Source organism: Zingiber officinale, chromosome 4B (genome assembly GCF_018446385.1).
Source record: "Zingiber officinale cultivar Zhangliang chromosome 4B, Zo_v1.1, whole genome shotgun sequence".
Lineage (NCBI taxonomy): Eukaryota > Viridiplantae > Streptophyta > Magnoliopsida > Zingiberales > Zingiberaceae > Zingiber > Zingiber officinale.
Window position 1 is genome coordinate 131529042 of NC_055993.1, and position 23247 is coordinate 131552288.

At 40.2% G+C, this 23247-nt stretch overlaps 1 protein-coding gene across 1 annotated transcript; it reads left to right on the forward strand.

Moving 5' to 3' along the window:
* The first annotated feature begins 1724 nt into the window (after positions 1-1724).
* Positions 1725-3697, forward strand: LOC121977976 (cytochrome P450 71A1-like). The gene is made up of 2 exons (XM_042530372.1): positions 1725-2732; positions 2851-3697. Exons 1-2 carry the CDS (start codon positions 1755-1757, stop codon positions 3463-3465), a joined length of 1593 nt encoding a protein of 530 aa, XP_042386306.1. The 5' UTR covers positions 1725-1754; the 3' UTR covers positions 3466-3697.
* The last annotated feature ends 19550 nt before the right edge of the window (positions 3698-23247 follow it).

Genomic DNA, 23247 nt, shown 5'->3' on the forward strand with positions numbered 1-23247 from the left:
TTTCGACCCCAATATTTTATATGACAACACCTCATGACTCAACCACTGTACCACCCTGAGAGGACTACATTGTGTTTTTTTGTATACATTGTGATTCTTGTTTATAGTGATGATCAATAAATTAATTAAGGCAGAGTTAATAAACAATATACACTAACCTTCCGAGATACATGAATCCTATTTTATCGGTCTCCAATAAGTGTTCAGTTGGTTAGTGGACGATAGATTTATTATAATAAAATAGATCATAGATGAATTTTCGATAAGTACTTTAGAAGTCGTCGGAGATAATGTAATCATTTTTTTTCTACATGAATCCTATCTTATCTCGCAAATTAACCGTAAACTCGTGTAATTAAATTATATTAAAAATAGTATTAAATTATATATTGAAAAAATGATATGCTCAAGAAAGAATCTTAAGGAAATGCTCAAGGATAGATATATAAAATGATGGGTCCGCAAAAAAATGAAATGGTGGATCATTAATTTATATGTCTAACCTTGAGCAATGAAGATTTTTCCTTAGCATATCATAGCTCTTATATATTATATTATTAAATTAAATTATAAGTGTTATTAAATTATATATAATATATATTATTAAATTTGTATTATAAATACTATAGAAAATGAAGAGTCTTCTTTTTTTTAATTATCCATCCCTCTTTAAAAAATTATTAAAGTAATATTTCATTTATAATTTTTTATTTAAAATATTCTTACATATTTCACTTTAAAATTATTTTATTTAAAGCTTCTTGGTCAGCCTTGCTCCACGTTCAAGCTGCTTTAAATAAAGCATCTCCAATCTTAATTTTTCCTTATCATAATTGTTTCAAATTAATTAGATCAACAGTGTCTTGTTATGACAACGTTAATGAGTTATCCTCTTTCTTATTTTTCAGCCCGTACTAAATTATATTTTGATAGACCAGTTTATGCGATCATTTGTATGTGAATTATCTAATTTCCATGTATAATTAAGATAATATATGGTAAAAAGACTTAGGGTGTGTTTGGTACGCGTGTTTTCCATTTTCATTTTCTGAAAAACGTACATTTTCTGAAAAATAATGTTTGATTTACGTTTTTCGTGCTTATTTTCTAAAAAAAATAGCTAGCGTTTTCTAGAAAAATAAGAAATGACAAAAAGTCATTTTTTGTTTTGTAAAAAATGCCCGTTTTTCAGAAAATAAAAATGAAAAATACGCGTACCAAATATAACCTTTTTTTTTTTATTTCCAGTGTGTGTCTGTTAATTTGTCCTTTGGCGGAAAAAGTAAATCAAATAGCTATTAATATAAGTGACCATGATACAGAAGAAGACATGAGCAAATGCGTATTATAAAATAATAACTTCTTAAGAAGCGTGTCTAAGTATATTTATCTTTTATTCACTTAGAGGTCGTCCCACGAAAATATTTCATCTGCAATCAACTAAATTCCGGAAGCAAAAACAGCCTAACACACGAGTGGTTCAAACACAAGCCTCATTTATTTGCGCCGAAAATCGAATCCTCATCGTTGGCAAACTCGTCTTTCCGTTTATCGTCACACCAAATCCCGAGGTGATACGGGCTTCTCCTAGCTATTTATGCTGCAAAGGTTGAAACCGTCAACCCAGCGGCCCCCTCAACCCGGCCCCACAAGTATGAGAGGGAGTAAATTCTCCTAGCTATTTAAAGAGAGGAGGAGGAGGAGGGAGGAGGAGCTGCAGATGAGTAAAATTTGGAAATTAAAGGTTATCGACAATGTCTGCTGTTACTTCCGCTGCCCAAGAGGAGTCCCAGCGGGACCTCCAATTCCATGCACATGCAATCTCCACCTTTTTCATGGCACTCCTAATCATCTCCTTCACGTTATTGCTTTTCTTCTGCCTCCACCGCCGCCAGAAGGCCAACAAAGAATCCAGCAGCCTTCGACTCGCACCCGGCCCGCCGGGCCTCCCAATCATCGGCAACCTCCACCAGATCAGAGGGCTCCCCCACCGCTCCTTCCACCAACTCTCCCTTGCCTACGGCCCCCTCCTCCGCCTCCGGCTCGGGAGCGTCACCGCCATCGTAGTCTCCTCCCCCGCCCTCGCCCGCGACATCTTTAAAACCAACGACCTCGCACTCTGCTCCCGCCCCAACCTCACGACCTGGCGCCTCCTCTCCTACGGCGGCCTCGAAGCTGCTCTCTCCCCTTACTCCCCCCGCTGGACCCGCGCGCGCCGGCTCTTGGTCGTCCACTTCCTCTCCCCGCGCCCGGTCCGAGGCCTCTCCGCCTCTAGGGAGGAGGAGGTGCGCACCCTGATGAACACTGTGGCCGCCGCTGCCGCTTCCGGCCGCACGGTCGACCTCAGCAAGAGTCTGATCTGTTTGGTGTGCTCCATCATGTGCCGGGCAGTGTTCGGGAAGAGGTTCGCGCCTGCGGGAGAATGCTCGATGAACGAGATCGGGGGCATGATATTTCGGACGGCAGAGCTTTTGGGGGAGTTCGTCGCCGGGGACTTCTTCCCATGGGCTCACCGCTGGCTCAACGCTGTCACAGGAGTGCAAGGGAGGCTGGAGAGGAACTTCAAGGAGTGGGACAACTTGTTCGAAAGGGAAATTAAAGAGCGCGAACGCACCGGCACTGGCGGCGGTGACGACGGTACCTATGCCAGTGTTCTGGTGCGCTTACTCAGAGAGGAACAGGGTACCAACGAAGGCGGCCTCACGAGAGACGGCGTCAAATCTCTTCTCCTTGTAAAAAAACACGTGCCATCCAAATTTTGCCGAATTACGAAATCCTAAAACTTTGATTTAGAAATTGTGTTGATCTAAAAGGAGTAATTTCCTCTTAATGAATCCCAATCTTTATCAGGACTTGATGTTCGGCGCAACGGGCACAACGGCGGCGACAATGGGATGGGCTATGGCGGAGCTACTTAGGACTCCTCGAGCACTCGCTAGAGTCCAGGAGGAAGTCCGCCGAGTGGCAGCCGGAAAAAGCTACGTCGACGAGGGGGACCTCCAGCGGCTCAGCTACCTGCACGCCGTCGTCAAGGAGATCCTCCGACTCCACCCGGTCTCCCCCCTGCTGCTCCCCCACGAGTGCCAGCAGCACTGCAAGGTAGCTGGCTACGACGTCGCCGCAGGCACTAGAATCTACATCAACGCATGGAGCATCGGGCGCGATGCGGACGCATGGGATAAGCCCGAGGAGTTCCGACCGGAGAGGTTCGAGGGCAGCTCCGTCGACTACCTGGGGCAGTGCTTCGAGCTCGTGCCCTTCGGCAGCGGCCGGAGGATCTGTCCTGGGATCTCGATGTCAGAGTCGGTTATGTGGCTTACACTTGCCAATCTCTTACACGGCTTCGACTGGGCATTGCCGGCAGGAGTGAGAAGGGAGGATCTGGACATGAGCGAGGTGTTTGGGCTCGTCGCTAGCAAGAAGGAGCCGCTCGTGCTGATTGCAACTCCGGCGAAGTTACTTTAATTGGATTACGTCAGAAATAAATAAATATATAAATATATAAAATACGTGATAGTATTTATTGACGCTGCCACGAATTGATCGACCGTCCATCCTGTGGGACTACGTATCTTTTATTAATGTATGTTAGGAGGTCTGTCATAATTCTACCTATGTACGTAGGGACGAACTGTTGACGGATATGTTAGGAGGTCTGTCTTTTCACTGTAAGGATCAGTCATGTTTCTACATTCATAAAAAAGAGCATTTTAAATAAAAGAGCATCTTAATTTTCAATATTACTAAAAACGAGCACTAAAAATATTATTATTCCTTTTCTATCTCTCCGGTCAACCCAATCTCTTCTTTTTCTCTTCATTCTCTAATACATCCTTTCTCTCCAAAATTAAAAAAAAATGATATATTACTATATCAAGCCCAATGATAAGTCTGATATTTTTCCATATAAGACCTACTCTGGATTTGCTATTTTTCATATCAAGTCCAGCGTGAATATGATATTTTCCCATATCAGGCCTACTCTGGACCTGATATGGTCCAATATCAAGTATAACATGGGTTTGATGTTTTTCATATCCAACCCAATATGGTCCTAATATTTTTCATATTAGGCGCAACCTAGACCTAATATAAGGTCTAATATTTTCTCATATCATACATGTTGGGCTTAATATGAAAAATATTAGGGTCAAGCTGGGCCTGATATGGTCCAATATCAGGTCTAGTATAAGCCTGATATTTTCTCATATCAGGGTCATGCATTGAAAAATAGCGTGGGACTTTTGATAAATAAGAAGGTTGGCTGGAGGTTGGCGGGAGGGATAAGAAGGGAATAACACTATTTTTAGTGCTCTTTTTGATATTTTTGAAACTATGATGTTTCTTTTGGTAAATAACAAAAGTGGTGGTTCCTTTTGATAAAAAATCGTATATATTTATGTAGGTCCGTATATGATGATTTGTGTTGAATATATATATATATATATATATATATATATATATATATATTGATCTTGTTTGAAATCTACGAGAATGTGTGGTGGTTCCGATGAATGATGACTCTGAAGAAGATGAACTTCAAGAGATCCGGAGGAGTTCCTCAACGATCCTGCGCACATCGAGACTAGCCAACAAAGCGTTAGCGACCTATGACCGGGATGGGAATCCTTGGCTAGGCCCTCCAACGCTCAAGTCAATTCTCTCTCTTCAAAGTGGAAGAAGAAGTAATGAAAGTACAAAGAAGTAGAGTTTTAGATGTCAGAGTTTGTGAGCGTTAACATACCTTGCCAGTGGACATGACTCCCCTTTTTATACTATCTCATATAACCTCTGCAGTCATGAGGTAGTCCCCGATTTGTTAGAGTTTGTTAGAAGATGGAGAATGTACAACTTGGACCTCTTTCAATAATTCTTCAAGGAATCTTTTTCATACGCTAGATGTATCTTTTTTGTCATTTATGACACCTCATTTTGATGAAATATGCAGAATAATATACCCCTACAACTGAAGAAACTTCGAGAGAATATTTCCTACCCAACTTGCCAGGCTTTTATAAAATAATCTACTTCATGCATTTCAACCGGTCATTCAAGCCGACGACATATTAAGAATACCTTTGGTGAAGAATATCTTGATCGGTCATTTAAACCTATCATATATGAAGAATACCTTTGGTGAAGCATATCTTGAACGGTCATTTAAACTGATCATATATGAAGAGTACCTTTTGTGAAGCACATCTTGGCTAATCATTTATATACTAAAAGTTTTATAGGGTCGAGTGCCCTTAAGCTCGATCAGACTTTATCCGCCTGAGCACATATAAGCATGTTTGTGTTTGTTCGACCTCTGCTCAGTCATCTATATGCTAGAAGCTTTATAGAACTGAACACCTTTAAACTCGGTCGGGCTTTGCCCGTCCGAGCGCATACAAGTACATTTGTGCTTATTCGGTTTTCGCTTGATTATTCATATACTATAAGCTTTATAGGATCGAGCGCCTTTAAACTCGGTCAGGCTTTTGTCCGTCCGAGCACATAAAAGTACATTAGTGCTTGTTCGGCTTTCGCTCTTGCTTGGTCATTTATATGCTAGAAGCTTTATAGGGTTGAGCGCCTTTAAGCTCGATCGAACTTTACCCATCCGAGTGCATATAACCATATTCGTGCTTGTTTGGCTTTTGCTTGGTCATTCATGTTGGACCGGGTAGGCCTCCTGGAGAGAGTTGAGTTGCCTGAAACACTAAAACAAACACCTTCTCGATCTTTCAACTCAGGTGAGCAACAATAGCAAATAAAATTAAATAGAAATAACAACTTAAATAAAATTAGTAAAAGGCCAAGAATTACTTGGTTACAACCTAGATGATTGTTAATCCAAGGTAGTAGAAAGTTCACTAAGAATCTCCTTCATTGAAGGTGGAGAAGCCTTTTACACACAATGAAAGCTCAGAAAAGACTAGAAAAGTGAATACACAAGTTATTATATCTTTCCTAAGTCCAGGGGTCTTTTTATAGCTCTTGGAAGATCTTATCCGCAGACTGAAGGCGCCTTCCATAGGATTGGGAGGCGCCTCTAGCGAGGCTAAGGATAAAACTTTATCCTTTTCTGCAACAGCTAGAATTGCCTGGTCGAAGACGTCTTCCATAGCCATGGAAGGTGCCTTCCATAATGAGTTGAAGGCGCCTTCCATGAAGGCTTAAAGGCACCTTCCATGCATAGTGAAGCCGCCTTCCAGCACAACTTCTTTTTCTCTTCCTCTCGCTCTTTCGCTTGGGTGATTTTGGTCAACCGAAATAAAGTTCACCCCAACCCAATTTCGGCCTTCTCCTCAAGCAGCTTTCCTTCCCGGCTTCTCGTCCCTTGGACGTCGTGCACATCCTTCTCGTCCACCGGTGTACTCTTCCGCATCATCTCGTCCCTTAGACACACCGATCTCGTCGGCTCTCTCCCGTGCCATCCTTTTCGCTAGTCGCGTCTTTCGCTAAAAATAATCATAACATAACAGGGATCAGGGATCAGAACATAACAGGACCTAACTTAATTTGGTTGATCACACCAAAAATAATCTTGGGATTCCAACAATCTCCTCCTTTTCTGATGTGAGCAACTCAAGTTAAGTTAGGGTAAACCAACCATCAAATAGAGATAATAAATTAAATTGCAATACCAAGTAAAAAATATGCAATAAAGTACAAAAAGATTTTTAAATTTAAATTTAACTACTACCTCCCCCTAGACATAACCTTCCCTTCTCTCCCTTTGATCATATAAAAAATTAGGGTAACAAAAAATCTAAGGGTAAAGAAAAAAATTTAAGAAAAACTTAATTTCTAAGTAACTTGTGAGTAAAAAAAACTTTCTAAGTAAAATTTGCAAGAGAAAAAAAAATTCTAAGTGAAATTTGCAAGTCAAGAAGAAAAAACAATAAATGTTAAACCATTGACAACTATTGAAAGCATTAATTTAATTTACTATTTCATGTTTATCAATTTGTCAATTAAATATTTAATTCATTAATTGGCTTTTAGGCTGTGGTGATGCACTAGACCTTCTTGGTTATTGGATCATCAATCACTTCTAAATAAAGCCTCTTAAAGAATTCAAATATTTAATCTTCTATCTAAAAGTCCTAAGTCCAATTTTACTTTTAATTTATACAAGTTTTTGGAACCCAATATAGGTTCCTTCCTACCTAATTAATTAAGAATTTTGGAGGTACGTAACTTTTTGAAACTTTTCTAATTTGATCCCTGTGAAATCTAAAATATCAGCTTAGTCTTTTAAAATTCTGAGTTTGAATAATTGAACATGTATGGTTTTTCAAGTTTTCTACTTGTGTCTTTAATTTATCGTTTTCTAATTTTAATTTTTTAAAATCTTCTAATAGACAAAATTTGGCAAAAATTATTTTTAATTCTTTATTTTCTTTTTCAAGTTTGCAACAGTCTTTAGTTAATAATTTAACACATTTAAACAACTTATCAGGTGGAAGAGATCGTACCTGATTTACCTTGTCGATTTTGTTATTCGTAGCTCCCCCTGAACTGCAGCTTTCTTCTGTTGATGCTCCCCCTTCATCGATGCTCTCGATGCTTATTTTGGATAAGCTTTCTTTGTGTTTGTCTTCCTGATGCTATCAACGCAAACCCTGAAAAAGCTTCGACCTCTGATTCGGACGGCGTTTCATCCCACATCGCCATTAGGGTCTTGTATTTGTTCTTTTGGATCAGCTTCTTGTTCTTGCCTTTGTCCTTCTCGTTGATCTTTAACTTAGGGCAGTTGTCTTTAACGTGCCCTTCTTCATTGCAATGGTAACATCTGATTGTTCTTCTCTTTCTACCCTGCGGATGGTTAGATTTTCAAGATTTAAGTAATTTTTTAAAATATCTTACCATCATTACCATTTCGTCGTCGAGATAGAGGACTCTGAATCTTGTTCATCCATCTTTTCCTTAAGGGCAATGTCGTGCTTCAGCTCCTTCTTTATATCTACACATTTTGATTCATGGACTTCAAATGTTGAAAATAACTCTTCTAAGGTAATAGATTCTAAATCCTTAGAGATATAGTAGACATCTACTAATGATGTCCATTTCGTATTTCTAGGGAATGCATAAAGAGCGTACCTTAGTGAATCTCGATTGCTTACATTTTCTCTGAGATTCGAAAGTCTGGTGATGAGCTCCTTAATCCTCGAGTGAAGGTGTGCAATGGTCTCGTCTTCTTCAAATCAAGTTGGTGAGATGGTTGCGAAGTAGGTCTCGTCTGGCAAGTTTCACCTCCGAGGTTCCTTCGTGTAGTTCCAGGAATTTCTCCCAGAGTTCTTTTGCAAACTCGTAGGCTCCGATCCGGTTTGTTGGGACCGAAATGTAGTTAGAGGGGGGGTGAATAGCTCATCGTTGCTCGTGGTCGGCGTTGCTTGTTTCTTCAAAGATGTGCAACGGAAATATACAAGAAACAACACACACAACGCTAACAAGTAGATTTACTTGGTATCTACCTCCAAAGGAGGTGATTAGTCCAAGGATCCACACACTCATACACACCTCCACTAATAAACACTCCTTTTCGGTAACTACCGAAGGCGGAGAAGCCCTACAAGTTCACACTACAAGAAGAAAGGGAAAGGATACACAAATACAAGCAAAAGCTTACAATGAGTATAGAAAACCCTAACCCTAGCTTTCTTCCTTAGCTGTAGATCCGTCTCTTGACTTGGAAGACCTCCAAGAACCTTCAAGAACTGGCAATCTGAACTTTGTGGAGAAGCTCTGGGAGCACTTGTAAAGATCTGAGATGAATCGGTGAAGCACTCAAAGTTCTGCCGAAGGAATCGAACGCCTGCAGCTAAATACGACGCCAACGGTCGGATCCCGATCGATTGGATTGCTCCCAATCGATCGGGAAGGCTTTGGATTGATCGGCTGATCGATCCAGAGCGCCTCTGTGCTCTCAGGAATACGCCTGGATCGATCGGCTGATCGATCCAGGGCTTATCGCGCGACATCGCCATCTCCCAATCGATCCACTAATCGATTGGGAGCTCTGGATCGATCGGCTGATCGATCCAGAGGCGTTCTGTGCGCTCTGGGACTTTTCCACTCGAGGCTTGTCGCGGGGACCTTCCCAATCGATCGGTCGATCGATTGGGCATCAGCCAATCGATCGGCTGATCGATCCAGACATTGATTTTTGCCCAAAACCAAGTCCTAAGCCCCCAAACCAACATCCGGTCAATCCATGACATGTTGGTTCATCATGCCTAGCATCCGGTCACCCTTGACCTGCTAGGACTCCCTCACCAAGTGTCCAGTCAATCCCTTTGACCCACTTGGACTTTTCTCCTCTTGTCAAGTATCCGGTCAATCCCTTTGACCTACTTGGACTTTTCTTCCTCGTGCCAAGTATCCGGTCAATCCCTTTGACCTACTTGGACTTTCACCAGATGTCTGGTCAACCTTCACCCATCTAGATTTCCCCGTGCCTGGCTTTACTCACCAGGACTTCCCTTCTGCCTAGCTTCACTCACTAGGACTTCTCTTCTGCCTGGCTTCACTCACCAGGTCTTTCACCTAGCTTCACTCACTAGGATTTTCACTTGGCTTCACTCACCAGGATTTCTCTTCTGTCTGGCTTCACTCACCAGGACTTTCCTCTACCTGGCTTCACTCACCAGGACTTTCCTCTGTCTGGCTTCACTCACCAGAACTTTCTTTTGCCTTACATTCCAGTTAGGACTTTTCAGTCAAGTATCTGGTCAACCTTGACCTACTTGACTCTTCTTCAACCAACCTGATCAGACCCTGATCAGAGGGGAATTTCACCAAACAATCTCCCCAAATGAACAACTGCACCTGCACTTGTCCATATCATCAAAGTCTTGTATTGTCAAACATCGAAACCCAAACCAAGACTCAAGCTTGGTCAACCAGGTCAACCTTGACCTGAGGGATATTGCACCAACAATCTCTCCATTTTTGATGTTTGACAATACCTTATTTAAGTTAGGCTAATTCCCATAGCCTCAACTTCCTTCATGCCACTAGGTGATGAAGGCATAAGTTAAACCCTACATTCTCCCACTAAGAAGGCAAACTCCCTCTTAGATAATGAAGGCCTAACTTAAACCCTACATTCTCCCCCTATTGACACACATCAACAAATTCACTTGTTGAAAACTCTCCCCTTTTGAGACTCTCCCCCTGAAAAGTTGCTCATCATTGTTCACAACTTCACTCGTTGTGATCAACACGATAATGAAAGTCTCATACCCTTCATTATCATCAATGCTCGCCCTTGAGCATTAACAAGGTCCAATAACCCAAATGAAGATCTCATACCCTTCATTTGTATCGAATACTCATCCATGAGCATATACCAACTTGAACCACTTGAACAATGAGGATATCCACTTCCCATTAAAGTTCAAACGCTCAACCTTGAGCATGTTCTTAAAAGAAGGTTAATCACCTTCCAAGGTTCATGAAAAATAGTTTTCACGTCTTTAAAGAGTACCTTCCCTTAAAGACATGGTCGTACCTTCTGTCATTGCACCAACAATGACTTGGAATCCCTAAAACTTTAGGAAACCCAAATTTAGAAGCTTTGAGGTTCAAATATTCAAAATTTGAAGCAACCCTCAACCTAAACTTCAATTTTATCTTTCTCAACCAATCCATCATTATTTTCAACATGAAAACACTCTTTTTATGTATATAAATATATTTTGAGGAGTTTGGAATGGTTACCTAGACTAAAATAGGTTCAAAATGCTGAAAATAAGCTTTCCCAGCCAAAATCAGCATCTTCGATCGATTGGAGTTGGGTTCCAATCGATTGAACCAGCTGAATCGATCCACTGATCGATTCAGGAGGGTTGGATCGATCGGTGGATCGATCCAGGAAGCTTCTATTCGTGAGAAGCTTGCTCTCAATCGATTGCCCGATTAATTGAGACCCTTCAATCGATCGGGTGATCGATTGAATGCCTGATAGTTCTGAAATTCACTTTCAGTGAATTTCAGAAACCCTTAGAAAAATCTACAAAATTCCAAAAATCGTGAAAATTTGTGTAGACATTATTTAGGGCATATACTATCAAGGAAAAATAGTTTTCTATGAAAATACTTCATATTTTCAAAGATTGACACAAACTTGAAAACTTATAAAAACTTTAGTGTTTTCTTCAAGTTTGTGTTCAACTATTCAATGATGATTACTATCAAAAGATAGCCTTCATCAAGGTTTTCCAAAATATATTTAAAATCATTTTCAAAACCAATATCCCACCATGTTCCTTGGGCTTAATCCACATGACTTGTACATTAGCTTTCCCAATGATGGGAAAACACATAACTATGTGTTTTGATGAACTTAAAGCTCAAGGAAATGCACTAAATCAGCATGTTGAGTTTTGTTCATCATCCTAACATCTCACTTGTATCTACTGTGCACAAAACACATACAAGTCATCTTATAGATCTTTGTGAGATGTAAAATTTTAGTTTTGCCCTAATCTAGGGATCATGTATATCTATCTAGGCATTTTGTGGATATTGAACATCCACCTAGGATGTCACTTGTTGATATCACCTGTTGATAAATGTCATTTATCCTTAATTTTAAGAAAATAAACATAATGCATGATAATGTTATTGCATACATCAAAAAGAGATAATTTTCAAAAGAAAATATCCTATAACTACATGATGTATGTATGACATGACATGGTATTTTTGTGTTTTTCATAATAAAATATGAATGTAAAAATAAACATGATGTCATGACATATGATGGGCAGACAATCATGGTAAGGTTTAGCATAAATAAAATACCTAGATTACCTATCTAAGTGTCCTTAAACCTTAGATAAGTTAAAAATCAAACCCAGATTGCCCTCTAAACGCTCTAAAAAAATGTCAAAACCTAAATTGACATTTCTAGTTCTCTTGATTAACTTATGCCAATTGAAATTAAGCTTATTCCTCAAATGTTGGCATATTTCGTTCTTCCACAAGAGTAACACTAAGAAAATACCAAAATTCCAACTTGGTATTTCTTTATGTTTTCCCAATATGTGTCATTTTAAAATAAAATCAATACTTCTCAAATTTGGCACATTTTACTCTTTCAAAGAGTAAATCATAAATCCATTTTATTTTCAAAGGTTAATAATAACCTTGAAAATGCTCTTTGAGTGTCAACTTCTTCATGATTAGGTTAACTATCCTTCCACTTAGAATTGACACTTTCTAACCCATCTATGGGGTAGAGAAGATGCTCCTAGGAACCCAAAACCTATTGGTGCTCCTTGGATGCTCTAGGTACTCACTAGGGATAACTTCCCTAGATACCTTCCTTGTGACCTTGTTTGACTTATTAGAAGCCTTGGTCACATTTTCTAGGTCAACCCTAGGGATTTCTTCCCTTGTGACCTTCTTAGTGACTTTCTTAGACTTCTTAGAAGTATTAGTCACATTTGTTGCAAAAATACTCTTAGGGATGACCTCCCTAGTATTTTGGCTTGCTCACTAGGCCTAGGGTTGGTTCCATAGCCATATGAAACCCTATGGTAAGAAATTACATCCTTCTTGGTTTTAGGTTTGTATCCCAAACCCTTATGACCATTGGATGACTTTGATACTTCTAGACCTAGGTTTTGACTCTTAGACCCTTGTGTCATATTTGTGATTTTTTTAAGAGTCCTCTCTAATTTGTCAAGTCTTGACCTCAAGACTTGATTTTCCTTCCATAATTCTTCAACCTTAGGTTTTTCACTAAAACCTTGATTTTTCTTCTTCTTAGGCAAATACCTAGAATCCTTAAGGTTCTTGCCTAAATTCCTATCTACCTTTCTAAACCTAGGTTGAGAGGTTTTAGCATGAAAAGCTACATGATTTTCCTTAACTTTATCATGCCTCCTATTTTCATGGTAAATAGCATTAAAATGATAAAGATTAGAACTATCATGCTTTTTACCATTATTTAAGGGGATAGGCTCAATGAATGATACCTTCCTTTTTACCTTGGAGGCTCCCCCTTGAGTTGAGCTTCCTCCTTGAGCCTTGACCGCCTTCTTCCCCTTGGGACATTGACTCCGGTAATGCCCCTTTTGATTGTAAGAGAAGCACACAATGTGCTTCTTGCTCTTCCTTGTTCCGGGAGCGGTCTCCATGGGCTTCTCCTTGCCCTTTAGTGCCACTTAGCCCTTCTTCTTGGCCAATTTGGGGCACTTGCTCTTGTAGTGCCCATGTTCCCTACACTCAAAACATATAATATGATTTTTATTATTAATTGACACACTTATACCTTCATGTGTAGGGATGGCACATGATCCTCCATTTGACTTGGAAGTAGAGGCTTCCTCTTGATCCGAAGATGATACTCCTCCATTTGATTTTGCTTGACTTGTGGAGGTGGAAGCTTCTTCTCCATTTGACCTAGATGTAGAAGCTTCTCCTTCTTCTTGATCCGGTGCCACCGAAGGTCGCTCCCCCTCAATCCTAGAGGTGGAGGATTCACCTTCTTCTTCATCCTCTTGTGCATGAAACAAGGAATATGCTCCTTCCTTGCTCTTTTGATTGCACTCCTTTGAGGATGAGGATTCTTGGACCTCTTCTACGGAAGTTGAGCATCTCTCAACTTCGGAATTCTCCTTCTCTTGGTCTTGCTCCAATGAGTCACCCTCTTTGGATTCTTCTTGAATTGGTACAGTGGAGGGGATCTCATGAATAGTTGCCAACTTGCTCCAAAACTCCTTAGCATCCTTGAATTCTCCAATTTGATTCAAGATGTTGCTCGGCAATAAATTGACCAAGAGCTTGGTCACTTTGTCATTGGTCTCACATCTTTGGATTTGTTCTTGGCTCCACTTGCTCCTCTTGAGAACTTTGCCCTTTAAATTTCTTGGAGCTTCGAAACCTTCCATGAGAGTAAACCATTGCTCTATCTCCACCATTAAGAAATTCTCGATCCTTGATTTCCAAAGATCGAAGCTTGTTGAAACGTATGGTGGAGCCACCCTTGTGTCAAATCCAAGTCCATCTTGGAATTGCATCTTGAAGTTGAGCTTCTTGAATTCTTTGACTTTGATGAATTTGCTCCAACTTCTTCACCCTCTAGCTTTTTCCCTTTCCGGTGATGATTCCGGTGAAGAGCGACCTTGCTCTGATACCACTTGTTGGGACCAAAATATAGCTAGAGGGGGGGGGATTGAATAGCTCGTCGCGTGCTTGTGGTCGGCGTTGCTTGTTTCTTCAAAGATGTGCAGCGGAAATATACAAGAAACAACACACACAATGCTAACAAGTAGATTTACTTGGTATCCACCTCCAAAAGAGGTGACTAATCCAAGGATTCACATACTCATACACACCTCCACTAATAAACACTCCTTTTCGGTAACTACCGAAGGTGGAGAAGCCCTACAAGTTCACACTACAAGAAGAAAGGGAAAGGATACACAAATACAAGCAAAAGCTTACAATGAGTATAGAAAACCCTAACCCTAGCTTTCTTCCTCAGCTGTAGATCCGCCTCTTGACTTGGAAGACCTCCAAGAACCTTCAAGAACTGGCGATCTGAACTATGTGGAGAAGCTCTAGGAGCACTTGTGAAGATCTGAGATGAATCGGTGAAGCACTCAAAGTTCTGCCGAAGGAATCGAACGCCTGTAGCTAAATACGACGCCAACGGTCGGATCCCGATCGATTGGATTGTTCCCAATCGATCGGGGAGGCTTTGGATCGATCGGCTGATCGATCCAGAGCGCCTCTGTGCTCTCAGGAATACGCTTGGATCGATCGGCTGATCGATCCAGGGCTTATCGCGTGACAACGCCATCTCCCAATCGATCCACTAATCGATTGGGAGCTCTGGATCGACCGGCTGATCGATCCAGAGGCGTTCTGTGCGCTCTGCGACTTTCCCACTCGAGGCTTGTCACGGGGACCTTCTCAATCGATCGGTCGATCGATTGGGCATCAGCCAATCGATCGGCTGATCGATCCAGACATTGGTTTTTGCCCAAAACCAAGTCCCAAGCCCCCAAACCAACATCCAGTCAATCCATGACCTGTTGGTTCATCATGCCTAGCATCCGGTCACCCTTGACCTGCTAGGACTCCCTCACCAAGTGTCCGGTCAATCCCTTTGACCCACTTGGACTTTTCTCCTCTTGCCAAATATCCGGTCAATCCCTTTGACCTACTTGGACTTTTCTTCCTCGTGCCAAGTATCCGGTCAATTCCTTTGACCGACTTGGACTTTCACCAGATGTCTGGTCAACTTTCGCCCATCTGGATTTCCCGTGCCTGGCTTTACTCGCCAGGACTTCCCTTCTGCCTAGCTTCACTCACTAGGACTTCTCTTCTGCCTGGCTTCACTCACCAGGTCTTTCACCTAGCTTCACTCACTAGGATTTTCACCTGGCTTCACTCACCAAGATTTCTCTTCTGCCTGGCTTCACTCACCAGGACTTTCCTCTGCCTGACTTCACTCACCAGGACTTTCTTTTTCCTGACATTCCAGTTAGGACTTTCCAGTCAAGTATCTGGTCAACCTTGACCTACTTGACTCTTCTTCAACCAACCTGATCAGACCCTGATCAGAGGGGAATTGCACCAAACAATCTCCCCAAATGAACAACTGCACCTGCACTTGTCCATATCATCGAAGTCTTGTATTGTCAAACATCGAAACCCAAACCAAGACTCAAGCTTGGTCAACCAGGTCAACCTTGACCTGAGGGATTTTGCACCAACACGGTTGACTTCTGGTGACAGTAAAATGCTCAGCAGATGAAACTATGCTTTGTTGTTTGCCATGAAGTCGGCTTGTTCTTTCTTCGTCCATTGAAACTTTTCCTTACCCTTGGGTGATTCAAAACCAAATTCCATTATTAATAATAAATCGAAGTTTGTCTTAAAAAATATCTCCATTCTCTTTTTCCAGCTCGTGAACTCTCCCTCAAACTTTGGTGGGTAGATCTCAATCCGGCCATCTCGTGTGTTTCATTCGACGGTTAGTCTTCCTGAAACTGTTAGGCTCTAATACCACTTGTTGGACCGAGTATACCGGCTGGAGAGGGTTGAGTTTCCTGAAACACTAAAACAAACACCTTTTTGATCTTTCAACTCAGGTTAGCATCAATAGCAAATACAATTAAATAGAAATAACAACTTAAATAAAATCAGTAAAAGGCCAAGAATTACTTGGTTACTGTTGGTTGCTACTCGGAAAGCCTATAGGTTCCACTGTACAAAAATTTTGTACAAAGGTCTGAACCTTTTCCTAGCTACCATGTGTTCTTTTAAATTAAATTTTGGATCTCCTGCGGAACTTAACACGTTTGATCCAAAACTTAATCTATTTGTTCTTTTAGGTTTTGACTTGGATCTCCTGCGGAACTTAACACGTTCGACCCAAGTCTCCTTAAGTTATTAATTCCATTAAATATTAATTTCCATAAAAGGTTCCCAGTACTGACGTGGCGAGGCACATGGCCTTCTTGGATATGGGAGCAACCACCACCGACTAGACAAAACCTTTAATAGAAAGCTAATATTTAATTTCCTAAAATAACTTTAGGTTAACCAAAGAGAACAATCAAATCACAAGGAAAAGAAAGAAACAAAAGAACACAACTTCGAAAAACCATATTCGAAACACTAGAACGTAAGCCTCTTGTATTTGGTATTATTTCCATAAATAACTAGCATGATGCGGAAATAGAAATTACTAGTTATACCTTGTAGAAAAACCTCTTGATCTTCTACCGTATTCCTCTTCTAACCTCGGACGTTGTGTGGGCAACGATCTTCCAAGATGAGAAACCACCAACCACCTTCTTCTTCTCCAAGCAAGGTTCGGCCACGAAAGAAAAGCTTCACCAAGGAGAAAAACCAAAATACTAACCAAGCTCCAAGAGATGCTAGCTTTCTCTCCTTCTTCTTCTTCTTCTCCAAGTAGTATCCGGCCACCACAAGAACTCCAAGGGAGAGGGAGAGGTTCGGCCACCACAAGAGGAAGAGAAGGAGATGATGGCCGGCCACACCAAGGAACAAAAGAGGGAGAGGAATAATAGATGTTGTGTCTTGTGAAGGCACCCTCACCCCTTCTTTTATATTCCTTGGCCTAGGTAAATTAGGAAATTTAATTACAATAAATTTTCCTTAATTTCCTTGACTTGATTTAATTGAGAGAAATAAAACAAAATTTCCCCAATTATCTTCAAGTGGCCGGCCACATCATTGGAAGCCAATTAGGACAAGTTTCAATCAACAATTAAAACTTCCTAATTTGTTTCCGGAAATTTTAAAAAATAAAATTTCTCTTTAAAATCTCTTCATGGTTAATAAAAGGAAATTTCTATAATTTTAATTTTATCAATCATGTGGATAATTTTAAAGAGAAAATAAAATATCTTACCAATCTACAAATTAGGAAAGAGATCTAATCTCTTTCTTAATCTTTTGTAGATCTTTTACAAGAGAGATATTTTAATTTTAATTCTCTTTAATAAATTATTTCTTCCACATAATAAAAATAAAATTAAAATCCTTTTTAATTTATTTTGGCCGGCCCTACTAGCTTGGGTTCAAGCTAGGGCCGGCCACCCAATCTCATACCTAGGCCGGCCCTAGCTTGATCCCAAGCTAGCTTGGCCGGCCCCTATTGGGTGGGTATAGAAGGTGGGTATAGGTGGGTATAGAACTCTATAAATAAGAGGCTACGATAGGGACCGAGAGGAGGAATTGGTTTTGGTCTCCCGATAAAATTAAGCATCCCGTGTTCGCCCCGAACACACAACTTAATTTTATCAATGATAATTCATTCCACTAGAGAACTATCATTGAACTACCGCACCAATCCTAAATTACATTTTTGGGCTCCTTCTTATTATGAGTGTGTTAGTCTCCCTGTGTTTAAGATATCGAATGTCCACTAATTAAGTAAGTTACTGACAACTCATTTAATTAATATCTAAGTCCAAGAGTAGTACCACTCAACCTTATTATCATGTCGGACTAAGTCCACCTGCAGGGTTTAACATGACAATCTTTATGAGCTCCTCTTGAGGACATTATCAACCTAGTATCTCTAGGACACAGTTTCCTTCTATAATCAACAACACACACTATGAGTGATACCATTTCCCAACTTATCGGGTTTATTGATTCATCGAACTAAATCTCACCCATTGATAAATTAAAGAAATAAATATCAAACATATGTGCTTGTTATTATATTAGGATTAAGAGCACACACTTCCATAATAACTGAGGTCTTTGTTCCTTTACAAAGTCAGTATAAAAGAAACGACCTCAAATGGTCCTACTCAATACACTCTGAGTGTACTAGTGTAATTATATAGTCAAGATAAACTAATACCTAATTACACTACGACCTTCTAATGGTTTGTTCCTTTCCATTCTGGTCGTGAGCTACTGTTTATAATTTATAAGGTACTGATAACATCATCTTCTGTATGTGACACCACATACTATGTTATCTACAATATAAATTAAATGAACAACTACAAACAAATGTAGATAATTAGACCAAATGTGATTCTTTATTCATAATGAATGTTTACAAAGCTTAGGCTTTCAGTATACACTCCAACAATCTCCCACTTATACTAATGACTAAGCTGCCATATCTTCTACCATACATCTGATTCCCATTCCTCCACATGCCGATCGAAAGCTTTCACCGAAAGGGCCTTAGTGAAAGGATCTGCCAGGTTATCCGCTGCAATCTTGGCGATGACAACTTCTCCTCGCTTCACGATATCTCGTATCAGTGGTACTTGCGCTCTATATGTTTACTTGCCTTATGAGCTCGTGGTTCCTTCGAGTTTGCAATTACACTATTATCACAATAAATTGTGATGATTTTGGGCAAACCAGAATCACATCTAAGTCCATTAGAAAGTTCCCGAGCCATACGGCTTCTTTAGCCGCCTAGCTGCTACATACTCGCTTCCATGGTTGAGTCCGACACGCATTTCGCTTAACACTCCTCCATGAAATGGCTCCACCTCCCAAAGTAAACACATAGCCGATGTAGACTTACTATTGTCCCTATCTGATTGGAAATCAAATCTGTAACCCACAGGAAGCAAATCGTTCGCTTGGTAAACTAGCATATAATCTCTAGTCCTTCTCGTGTACTTTAATATATGCTTTACCGCAGTCCAATGTCCTTGTCCAGATTACTCGATATCTGCTGACCATGCCAAAAAAGATATCGGTCTCGTCATAGCATTGCATACATTAGGCTTCCTACACCGAAGCATAAGGAACCGCTTTCATGTCCTCTATCTCTTTTGACGCCTTTGGAGACATCTCTTTAGATAGAGCTACTCCATGTCTAAAAGGTAAGAAACCTTTCTTGAGTCTTGCATGCTAAAACGAGCAAGGATTGTATCTATATAGAAGCTTGGGATAGATACAACATTCTTTTCTTGCGATCCCTTATAACTTTGATCCCAAGAATGTGGCACATTCTCCTAAGTCCTTCATATCAAATTGTTTGGACAACCATACCCTTACGTCGATAATACCTTGACATTGTTGCCAATTAACAAAATATCATCTACGATAGTACAAGAAATACCACCACGTTCCGTTACACTTTTATATACACAAGACTCATCCGGACTTTGAATAAATCCATATGATGATTACTTCATTAAACCGGATGTTCCAAGACCTTGAAGTTGCTTCGTCCATAAATGGACCGATTGAGCTTGCATACTAGATGCTCTTTGCCTTTTCAATAAATCCTTCCGTTGCTTCATATGGATGTTCTCTTCAAGACTTCCATTAAGGAAAGTCTTGACATCCATTTGCCAAATCTCATAATCCATATGAGCAAGAATGGATAAGAGTATCCGATAGACTTAAGCATGGCTACGGTGAAAAGTTTCCTCATCGATTCCCTCTTTCCGAGTGTACCCTTTCGCAACAAGCCTAGCTTTGAAGGTTTCTACCTTCCCGTCCCTCTTTTCCTTTTGTAGATCCACTTGCATCCAACGGCTTTTACACCATCGGTGGTTCTACAAGCTCCCACACCTTATTAGAGTACATGGACTCTATTTCGTAATTCATTGCCTTTTGCCAAGATGTCGATCTATATCTTGGAGTGCTTCATATATCCAGGGATCGGGTTCATGTTTACCCGGATCAAACCAAGACTCTCCCAAAACATGAATCTTTCAGTCGCCTCACAACCCTCCCACTACGACGAGGCATGCGTGGTTGTGTATCATGTGTGACACGTGTTGCGCTCTTGTGGTACTTCATCTTGTACTCTTGGTATGAAGTAGACATGTCCTCTCTAAGTTCTTCTAAAACAACTTTACTCGGGCTTGTGATCCATTATATAGTCTTCTTCTAAAAACGGGCATTGGTGCTAACAATGACCTTCCGGTCTTTAGGACTATAAAATAAACCACCTTCGTTCCTTTGGGATATCCTACAAACACACGAACTACGAGATTCTAACTTATCAAGATCTCGTTTCAAAGACATGTGCCGGACTACCCCAAATCCGAATATGTCTTAGGCGGGTTTCGCTCATTCCACAATTCTATGGGAGTAGAAGAAACTGATTTAGAAGGTACTAAGTTCAAGACGATATCTGCTGTTTCAGAGCATATCCCCAAAACGAATTTGGTAATTCGAATAACTCATCATCGATCTAACCATCTCCATAAGAGTCATATTCCTTCGCTCGCTACACCATTCTTGGGGTGTTCCAGGTGCATAAATTGGGATTGAATCCCAACCTTCGATAAGTAATTCCTAAACTCTCCTAAGAGGTATTCGCCACCACGATCGATCGTAGTGTCTTGATACTTTTACCTAATCGTTTCTCCACATCAGCCTTGTATTCTTTGAACTTGTCAAAGCATTCGGACTTGCGGCGCATTAGGTAAATGTATCCATATCTTGAATAATCGTCTATGAAAAAGACAAAATATTCAAAACCTCCTCTTGCCTGGACAGACATAGGACCACACAAATCAGAGTGAACCAACTCTAACACTTCTTTGGCTCTATACCCCTTGGCCTTGAACGGCCTCTTGGTCATTTTACCTTCTAAGCAAGATTCACAAGTTGAAAAATTTTCCAACTCAAATGAACTTAAAAGTCCATCGGCTATAAGCCTCTGAATCCTACTTAAGTTAATATGACCAAGCCTTAGATGCCAAAGATATGCTTGATTCATTTCTGAAGGTTCTTTTCTCTTATTAGAATTAGAAGATGAATTATAAATTTCCATGTTTTGCTTTGTGGAAGAATTTGGATTTAAAATATACAAATTGCCAACTAATGCACCAGAGCAGATAATCACTTTATTTCTTTTAATAACTACATCGTTACTGAAAGAAACTGAATATCCATCTAAAAACAGTTTAGAAACTGAAATTAAATTCTTTCTAAAACTGGGTACATAAAGACAATTTCTTAAAACCAAATTTCTATTTCTACTAAAAGACAAGTAGACGTCTCCCAACAATGCCACCTTAGTAGCATTGCCCATGTAGACTATAATCTCCCTTCAGAGGGTTTCCTGGAACCCCGCAAGGAATTGCAGACATGATCATGGCTCCTGTACACCAGGTTCGGTAGATAACACCGCTAAACATGTTTCAACAACTAGAGTATGAGATATACCTTTGTTTTGGTTCTTACGAGGACGGTCCGCCTTTGATTCTTCGCTTGCAGATGAAGCACTTGCCCTTCTTCTTCTTCACTTTAAATCCGTACACTGAGATTTATTCACTTTCTTGCTGAACATGTTTCTTCTTCTTCTTTCCTTTCGGTTTAGAAGTAGAACCATTTTCAGCATAGTGAATTTGAGCATTGTGACGAAATAACCCTTCGGCTGCCTTCAGTTAGTAGTTCCCTAATGAATAAATCCTTTTATTCATATTATAGTTCAGTGAACCGCTCAAAACTTCTAGGTAGCGTTGAGGATCATATCGATCCGGGTTTCCCATCAATTTCTCCTCCAAGGATCAGATTTCGTTCGGATAAGCCATCATCTTTAGAATATGATCCTTACAGGAGTACCTTCTTGCATGGTGGTCGCCATTATCTTTCTCATGGCTTCTTGCCTAGAAGCCCTATCCGATGACCAAAGAGTTCCTTGAGATTGTTCATGATATCATAGGTCGTTGGTAATTGGTAAATCTTGATGTTGCAATACATTTGACATTGAAGCCAAAATGTAACACCGCGCCATCTCATCCGCTTTTACCCATTTCCTATGATATTCAATCTCCTCTTGGGTAGATTCACCATGGGTGCATCGGGCAATGCTCGGTCAGTACAAATTTATAGCTTTCAACAGTAAGTCCAGGTTCCTTTTCCAATCTATGTAGTTAGGTCCAGTAAGTCTATTTTGTTGAAGTATGATTGACAGTGGGTTGAAAGTCATCCTAAGAATCACAAATAACTTTTGGTCAGAACTCTAAATTTAGAATAATATTGATTCCTCAAACAATACTATTTTAAATTAACCAACACTTCATAACACCGTGAATTTTGTATGCCACGTTAGTGTGGACGTATACAAATTCAACATTTGTAAAAAGAGGGTTTTAACCCATTAATTTTATTATCTTGTCAACCTAACTTTTTGACAAATAAAATTAATACTTGGTATCATTTGGTCACACAAATAATAGCAGTGACTCCGTTGGGGAGGATACTATTAGATGTGTCTAAGTGTATACCATTACTTGACACTAAGTCCATTAATAAGATTATGCCCCTTCCGTTGGGGAAGATCACACGCTCTTAATTAACTTCCTATAGTCATCCATAAATGGAAGTCTGTTCTAGTGATCCGCAAACAAGCTCATCCGTTATGGAGGAAGGCACTCAGAGCCAACGCGCAAGCTTGTTTGCATCACTTACAAACCAGTAATGGAGACCATGGGATTTACTTAAAAATCCCTCTCCCACTTAGTTATTTACAAATGAGGAATTTTAACTATGCTAGCCTACTAAACTTGTAAACTAACATGCACACACAGCACAATATAAAAGCAATAAATAGAAAATCTAATTTTCAACTATTATGGCTTTTATCTTTAATTGTCCTCCGTGTGTTGTCATCCCAAGCTGCTGCCATATTTGGCCACCGCCACCGGGTCAAGCTGTCGCATCCATCTTGCTCCTAGTTCCGCTGCGCCTCTGGTCCTTAGAAGGTTCCACGCTTTGCAAGATTCGATTTGCGACATAAATAGAATTTTACATTTTGAT

Coding starts and splice junctions, on each gene's coding strand:
- LOC121977976 (XM_042530372.1), top strand. CDS start 1,755: ATGTCTGCTGTTACTTCCGCTGCCCAAGAGGAGTCCCAGCGGGACCTC. Junction 2,733..2,850: donor GCGTCAAATCTCTTCTCCTT/GTAAAAAAACAC, acceptor AATCTTTATCAG/GACTTGATGTTCGGCGCAAC.